The following is an 8,545-nucleotide window of genomic DNA, read 5'->3' as shown; positions in this document are numbered from 1 at the left end:
ATTATCATTGTTATCATTATCATTATTAATTATGATAATCATAATTAGCATTATTATAATTTTCATCATTATCCGTCTCCCCCGGCGACGGTTCTTCTTGGAACGTCCTATTTCTGCATCATTATCATTATCAATGATGATAATTGTCATTGCCATCATTAGATTATTAATGATGATAATCATTACCATTATCATCATTATCATTATTAAAGATGCTTCCTCTATCCTGCTTAAACTGCGCTGTATCGTCGAGGTGGCCTGGCATCACCGGCACTCAGCAGGTATCAAGTGGCACCCATAAGGGCTGGCACTTGCATGACCTGACGTGTATATATATGGGCCAGGTATGTATATATATATATATATATATATATATATATATATATATATATATATATATATATATATATATATATATATATATATATATATATATATATATATATATATATATATATATATATATATATATATATATATATATATATAATCATTATCACTATTATCCTTATCCTTATTATTATCATTAACACCCGGTGGTGTGGGGTCTCGATCCTAGCGAGCCCCCGGCGAAAGTTCTTCTAACATTCTAATTTTGCATTCTGTTGGCCACCGCAGGTAGGAAACAACACCCCTGAAGGACTTCAGGGTGTACTCCGCGACGTTCGACCTCAAACTCGGGCTCGAACTTGGGCTCGGTTTCAGGCTCGGCCTCGAACTTGGGCTCGGCTTCAAACTCGGGCTCGACCTCAAACTCATTCTCGAACTTGGCCTCAAGCTCGGACTCGAACTCGGTCTCGGGCTCGGACTCGGCCTCTAACTCGGGTTCGGCATCAAGCTCGGGCTCGGCCTGAAACTCATTCTCGGGCTCGGCCCCAAACTCGGGCTCGGACTCGGCCTCAGGCTCGGCCTCGAACTCGGGCTCGGATTCGAACTCGGCCTCGGCCTCAAACTCATTCTCGGGCTCGGCTTCAAACTCGAGATCGGCCTCAAACTCGGGCTCGGTCTCGAACTCGGGCTCGGCCTCAAACTCATTCTCGAACTTGGCCTCAAACTCATTCTCGAACTTGGCCTCAAACTCGGGCTCGGCCTCAGGCTCGGCCACAAACTCAGGCTCGACCTCAAACTCGGGCTCGGTCTCAGGCTCGGCCTCGAACTTGGGCTCGGCTTCAAACTCGGGCTCGAGCTCGGGCTCGGCCTCAAACTCGAGTTCGGCATCAAGCTCGGGCTCGGGCTCGGCTTGAAACTCATTCTCGGGCTCGACCTCAAACTCATTCTCGGGCTCGGCTTTAAACTCGGGTTCGGCCTCAAACTCATTCTCGAACTTGGCCTCAAACTCGGGCTCGGCCTCAAACTCGGGCTCGACCTTAAACTCGAGCTCGAGCTCGGCCTCGGACTCGGCCTCAAACTCGAGTTCGGCATCAAGCTCGGGCTCGGGCTCGGCTTGAAACTCATTCTCGGGCTCGGCCCCAAACTTGGGCTTGGACTCGGCCTCAAACTCGGGCTCGAACTTGGGCTCGGTCTCAGGCTCTGCCTCGAACTTGGGCTCGGCTTCAAACTCGGGCTCGAACTTGGGCTCGGTCTCAGGCTCTGCCTCAAACTCGGGCTCGGCCTCAAACTCGGGCTCGAACTTGGGCTCGGTCTCAGGCTCTGCCTCGAACTTGGGCTCGGCCTCAAACTCGGGCTCGACCTCAAACTCATTCTCGAACTTGGCCTCAAAATCGGACTCGAACTCGGTCTCGGCCACAAACTCGGGCTCGGGCTCGGCCTCGGGCTCGGCCTCGGCCTCGGACTCGGGTTCGGCATCAAGCTCGGGCTCGGCTTCAAACTCGAGATCGGCCTCAAACTCGGGCTCGGCCTCGAACTCGGGCTCGGCTTCAAACTCGGGCTCGGCCTCAAACTCATTCTCGAACTTGGCCTCAAAATCGGACTCGAACTCGGTCTCGGCCACAAGCTCGGGCTCGGCCTCGGGCTCGGCCTCGGCCTCGGACTCGGGTTCGGCATCAAGCTCGGGCTCGGCTTCAAACTCGAGATCGGCCTCAAACTCGGGCTCGGCCTCGAACTCGGGCTCGGCTTCAAACTCGGGCTCGGCCTCAAACTCATTCTCGAACTTGGCCTCAAACTCGGGCTCTGCCTCGGGCTCGGCCTCGGCCTCAGGCTCGGCCACAAACTCAGGCTCGACCTCAAACTCGGGCTCCAGCTCGGGCTCGGTCTCAGGCTCGGCCTCGAACTTGGGCTCGGCTTCAAACTCGGGCTCGAGCTCGGGCTCGGCCTCAGACTCGGGCTCGGCCTCAAACTCTTTCTCGAACTTGGCCTCAAACTCGGACTAGAACTCGGTCTCGGCCACAAACTCGGGCTCGACCTCAAACTCGGGCTCGAGCTCGGCCTCGGACTCGGCCTCAAACTCGAGTTCGGCATCAAGCTCGGGCTCGGGCTCGGCTTGAAACTCATTCTCGGGCTCGACCCTAAACATTCTCGGGCTCGGCCTCAAACTCGGGCTCGGCCCCAAACTCGGGGTCGGCTTTAAACTCGGGGTCGGCCTCGAACTCGGCCTCAAACTCATTCTCGAACTTGGCTTCAAACTCGGGCTCGGCCTCAGACTCAGGCTCGACCTCAAACTCTTTCTCGAACTTGGCCTCAAACTCGGACTAGAACTCGGTCTAGGCCACAAACTCGGGCTCGACCTCAAACTCGAGTTTGGCATCAAGCTCGGGCTCGGCTTGAAACTCATTCTCGGGCTCGGCCCCAAACTCGGGCTCGGACTCAAACTCATTCTCGAATTTGGCCTCAAAATCGGCCTCGGCCTCAAACTCGAGCTCGAGCTTGACCTCAAACTCGGGCTCGAGCTCGGGCTCGACCTCAAACTCGGGCTCGGATTCGAACTCGGCCTCGGCCTCAAACTCATTCTCGGGCTCGGCCTCAAACTCGGGCTCGGATTCAAACTCCAGCTCGAGCTCGGGCTCGGCCTCAGGCTCGGGCTCGGCTTCAAACTCGGATTCGACCTCAAACTCGGGCTCAACCTTAAACTCGAGCTCGAGCTCGGCCTCAGGCACGGCCTCGAACTCGGGCTCGAGCTCGGGTTCGGCCTCAAACTCGGGCTCGAGCTCGGGCTCGGCCTCAAACTCATTCTCGATCTTGGCCTCAAACTCGGGATCGGCCTCAAACTCGGGCTCGGGATCGGCCTCAAACTCATTCTCGACCTTGGCCTCAAACTCGGGCTCGGCCTCAAACTCGGGATCGGCCTCAAACTCGGGCTCGAGCTCGGGCACGGCCTCAAACTCATTCTCGACCTTGGCCTCAAACTCGGGATCGGCCTCAAACTCGGGATCGGCCTCAAACTCGGGCTCGAGCTCGGGCACGGCCTCAAACTCATTCTCGACCTTGGCCTCAAACTCGGGATCGGCCTCAAACTCGGGATCGGCCTCAAACTCGGGCTCGGGCTCGGCCTCAAACTCATTCTTGAGCTTGGCCTTAAACTCGGGCTCGGGCTCGGCCTCAAACTCGGGATCGGCCTCAAACTCGGGCTCGGGCTCGGCCTCAAACTCATTCTCGACCTTGGCCTCAAACTCGGGATCGGCCTCAAACTCGGGATCGGCCTCAAACTCGGGCTCGGGCTCGGCCTCAAACTCATTCTTGAGCTTGGCCTTAAACTCGGGCTCGGGCTCGGCCTCAAACTCGGGATCGGCCTCAAACTCGGGCTCGGGCTCGGCCTCAAACTCATTCTCGACCTTGGCCTCAAACTCGGGATCGGCCTCAAACTCGGGCTCGGCCTCAAACTCGGGCTCGGGCTCGGCCTCAAACTCATTCTCGACCTTGGCCTCAAACTCGGGATCGGCCTCAAACTCGGGATCGGCCTCAAACTCGGGCTCGAGCTCGGGCACGGCCTCAAACTCATTCTCGACCTTGGCCTCAAACTCGGGATCGGCCTCAAACTCGGGATCGGCCTCAAACTCGGGCTCGGGCTCGGCCTCAAACTCATTCTTGAGCTTGGCCTTAAACTCGGGCTCGGGCTCGGCCTCAAACTCGGGATCGGCCTCAAACTCGGGCTCGGGCTCGGCCTCAAACTCATTCTCGACCTTGGCCTCAAACTCGGGATCGGCCTCAAACTCGGGATCGGCCTCAAACTCGAGCTCGGGCACGGCCTCAAACTCATTCTCGACCTTGGCCTCAAACTCGGGATCGGCCTCAAACTCGGGCTCGGGCTCGGCCTCAAACTCATTCTTGAGCTTGGCCTTAAACTCGGGCTCGGGCTCGGCCTCAAACTCATTCTTGAGCTTGGCCTTAAACTCGGGCTCGGGCTCGGCCTCAAACTCGGGCTCGGCCTCAAACTCATTCTCGACCTTGGCCTCAAACTCGGGATCGGCCTCAAACTCGGGCTCGGGCTCGGCCTCAAACTCATTCTTGAGCTTGGCCTTAAACTCGGGCTCGGGCTCGGCCTCAAACTCATTCTTGAGCTTGGCCTTAAACTCGGGCTCGGGCTCGGCCTCAAACTCGGGATCGGCCTCAAACTCGGGCTCGGGCTCGGCCTCAAACTCATTCTCGACCTTGGCCTCAAACTCGGGATCGGCCTCAAACTCGGGCTCGGCCTCAAACTCATTCTCGACCTTGGCCTCAAACTCGGGATTGGCCTCAAACTCGGGATCGGCCTCAAACTCGGGCTCGGGCACGGCCTCAAACTCATTCTCGACCTTGGCCTCAAACTCGGGATCAGCCTCAAACTCGGGATCGGCCTCAAACTCGGGCTCGGATTCGAACTCGGCCTCGGCATCAAACTCGGGTTTGGCCTCAACCTCATTCACGAACTTGGCCTCAAACTCGGGGTTGAACTTGGGCTCGGCCTCAGGCTCGGCCTCGAACTTGGGCTCGGCTTCGAACTCGGGCTCGGCCTCAAACTCGGACTCGAGCTCGGGCTCGGCCTCAGGCTCGGCCTCGAACTTGGGCTCGGATTCGAGCTCGGCCTCAGCCTCCAACTCATTCTCGGACTCGGCTTCAAACTCCAGCTCATGCTCGGCCTCGGCCTCAAACTCGGGTTCGACCTCAACCTCATTCACGAACTTGGCCTCAAACTCGGGGTTGAACTTAAACTCGAGCTCGAGCTCGGCCTCAGGCACGGCCTCGAACTCGGGCTCGAGCTCGGGTTCGGCCTCGAAATCGGGCTCGAGCTCGGGTTCGGCCTCAAACTCATTCTCGACCTTGGCCTCAAACTCGGGATCGGCCTCAAACTCATTCTCGACCTTGGCCTCAAACTCGGGATCGGCCTCAAACTCGGGATCGGCCTCAAACTCGGGCTCGAGCTCGGGCACGGCCTCAAACTCATTCTCGACCTTGGCCTCAAACTCGGGATCGGCCTCAAACTCGGGATCGGCCTCAAACTCGGGCTCGGGCTCGGCCTCAAACTCATTCTTGAGCTTGGCCTTAAACTCGGGCTCGGGCTCGGCCTCAAACTCGGGATCGGCCTCAAACTCGGGATCGGGCTCGGCCTCAAACTCATTCTCGACCTTGGCCTCAAACTCGGGATCGGCCTCAAACTCGGGATCGGCCTCAAACTCGGGCTCGGGCTCGGCCTCAAACTCATTCTCGAGCATGGCCTTAAACTCGGGCTCGGGCTCGGCCTCAAACTCGGGATCGGGCTTGGCTTCAAACTCGGGCTCGAGCTCGAGTTCGACCTCAAACTCAGGCTCGAGCTCGGGCACAGCCTCAGGCTGGGCCTCAACCTCGGGCTCGGATTCAAACTCCAGCTCGAGCTCGGGATCGGCCTCAACCTCGGGTTCGGCCTCAAACTCGGGCTCGAGCTCGGGCTCAAATTCATTCTCGAACTTGGCCTCTAACTCAGGCTCGGGCTCGGCCTCAAACTCAGGCTCGAGCTCGGGCTCGGCATCAAACTCAGGCTCGAGCTCGGGCTCGGATTCGAACTCGGCCTCGGCCTCAAACTCGGGTTTGGCCTCAACCTCATTCACGAACTTGGCCTCAAACTCGGGGTTGAACTTGGGCTCGGCCTCAGGCTCGGCCTCGAACTTGGGCTCGGCTTCAAACTCGGGCTCGGCCTCAAACTCGGACTCGAGCTCGGGCTCGGCCTCAGGCTCGGCCTCGAACTTGGGCTCGGATTCGAGCTCGGCCTCAGCCTCCAACTCATTCTCGGACTCGGCTTCAAACTCCAGCTCATGCTCGGCCTCGGCCTCAAACTCGGGTTCGACCTCAACCTCATTCACGAACTTGGCCTCAAACTCGGGGTTGAACTTGGGCTCGGCCTCAGGCTCGGCCTCGAACTTGGGCTCGGCTTCAAACTCGGGCTCGAGCTCGGGCTCGGCCTCAAACTCATTCTCGAACTCGGCCTCAAACTCGAGTTCGGCCTCAAACTCATTCTCGAACTCGGCCTCAAACTCGGGCTCGGTCTCACACTCTTTCTCGAACTTGGCCTCAAACTTGGGCTCGGCCTCAAACTCAGGATCGAGCTCGGGCTCGGCCTCAGGCTCGGCCTCGAACTTGGGCTCGGATTCGAGCTCGGCCTCAGCCTCAAACTCATTCTCGGACTCGGCTTCAAACTCCAGCTCATGCTCGGCCTCGGCCTCAAACTCGGGTTCGACCTCAACCTCATTCTCGAACTTGGCCTCAACTCGGGCTTGAACTTGGGCTCGGCCTCAGGCTCGGCCTCGAACTTGGGCTCGGCTTTAAACTCGGGCTCGGCCTCAAACTCAGGCTTGAGCTCGGGTTCGGATTCGAAATCGGTCTCGGCCTCAAACTCGGGTTCGGCCTCAACCTCATTCTCGAACTTGGCCTCAAACTCGAGCTCCAACTCGGGCTCGGCCTCAAACTCGAGCTCGGGTTCGGCCTCAGGCTCAGCCTCGAACTCGGGCTCGGTCTCAAACTCGGGCTCGGCCTCAAACTCGGGCTCGAGCTCAAACTCAGGCTCGAGCTTGGGGTCGGCCTCAACCTCGGGCTCAGCCTCAGGCTCGGCCTCGAACTCGGGCTCGGCCTCAAACTCGGGCTCGAGCTCAAACTCAGGCTCGACCTTGGGGTCGGCCTCAACCTCAGGCTCGGCCTCAGGCTCGGCTTGAACTTGGGCTCGGCTTCAATCTCATTCTCGAACTTGGCCTCAAACTCGGGCTCTGCCTCAGGCTCGTCCTCGAACTCGGGCTCGACTTTAAACTCAGGCTTGGCCTCAAACTCATTCTCGGACTCGGCCTCAACCTCGGGCTCGGCTTCAAACTCGGGTTCGGCCTCAAACTCATTCTCGAACTTGGCCTCAAACTCGGGCTCGAATTCGGGCTCGGCCTCAAACTCTCAAACTCGAGCTCCGCCTTATACTCGGGCTCGGCCTCAGGCTCGGCCTCGAACTCGGGCTCGGCCTCAAACTCATTCTCGAGCTCGGCCTTAAACTCGGGTTCGGCTTTAAATTCGGGCTCGGCCTCAAACTCATTCTCGAACTCGAACTCAACCTCGGGCTCGACCTCAAACTCATTCTTGGGCTCGACCTCAACCTCGGGCTTGGCTTCAAACTCGGGCTCGGGCTCAACCTCAAACTCATTCTCGGACTCAACCTCGGGCTCGGATTCAAACACGGGCTCGGCCTCAAACTCGGGCTATGCTGTTCAGGAGGCACTACTTTATATAAGAAAGAGGCGATCTTAATGTTATTCTTCAAGAGTGAGTATTTTTCCCTGTATCAGTGACCCTATTGCCTTGGCGGAGGTATGCGCTCTTTGTGTTCCTCATTATTATTATAATAATTATTATCATCCTCATCGTTATCATGTTATCATTATCATTATTTTTTTTCATTATTTATGTGGTTATTATTAGCATTGTTATTGCTGTCGTTGTTGCTGTTGTCCTTCGTATTTTCTGTCATTGTTATTATAATTGTTATTAAAATAATCATCACTATTGTTATCATTATCAGCATTATTGTAATATAATTATTATTATCATCATTATTGTGTTTTTATTAACGCTATTATTATTATTGTCATTGCTATTTTTTATTGTTATTGTTGTTATTGCTATTGTCATTACTGTTATCATCATCATTATTATTATTACTATTATTACTACTACTATTTTCATGATAATGATAATAAGAATAATGATAATTACTAATATCATTATCATTATTGATATCATTATTTTTCTATTACTAATGTGATTATTATTGTTGTTATTATTATTGTTATCATCACCATCATCTTTATTATTATTATGATTATCATTATTATTATTGTTGTTGTTGTTATTATCATTATCATTATTATGATTATTATTATCGTTAATATTATACTTATTACCACTATTAATTCCATTTTTGCCATTATCATTTTAGTATTAGCATTATTAGCATTATTATTATTATTATCATCATGATCTTTCGCATTATTATCTTTGTTATTATTATTATCATTATTATTATTATTATCATGATATTTCGCATTATTATCTTTGTTATTATCATTATTATTACCCATATCATGTTATCACGATTATTATTGGTAATAGTAGTAATAGTATCAACATCATTGCTGTTATCAGTAATATCACTACAATTACTATT

General features: G+C 54.2%; 1 protein-coding gene across 1 annotated transcript in view; it reads right to left on the bottom strand.

Moving 5' to 3' along the window:
• Window positions 1-589: 589 nt before the first annotated feature.
• The window catches only part of LOC113826339 (titin homolog), a 12,459-nt gene continuing 4,503 nt past the window's right edge, over window positions 590-8,545 (bottom strand). The window contains exons 3-7 of the mRNA XM_070126119.1: window positions 7,189-7,580; window positions 6,638-7,067; window positions 2,685-6,602; window positions 2,472-2,630; window positions 590-2,326 (exon numbers count right to left, since the gene is read on the bottom strand). Coding sequence (XP_069982220.1) covers window positions 590-2,326; window positions 2,472-2,630; window positions 2,685-6,602; window positions 6,638-7,067; window positions 7,189-7,580 — 6,636 coding nt within the window. The remainder of the gene's footprint in view (window positions 2,327-2,471; window positions 2,631-2,684; window positions 6,603-6,637; window positions 7,068-7,188; window positions 7,581-8,545) is intronic.

Source organism: Penaeus vannamei, chromosome 10 (genome assembly GCF_042767895.1).
Source record: "Penaeus vannamei isolate JL-2024 chromosome 10, ASM4276789v1, whole genome shotgun sequence".
NCBI classification, from domain to species: Eukaryota; Metazoa; Arthropoda; class Malacostraca; order Decapoda; family Penaeidae; genus Penaeus; species Penaeus vannamei.
The sequence above is the reverse complement of the archived record's forward strand: the minus strand, read 5'-3'. Positions and strand labels throughout refer to the sequence as shown.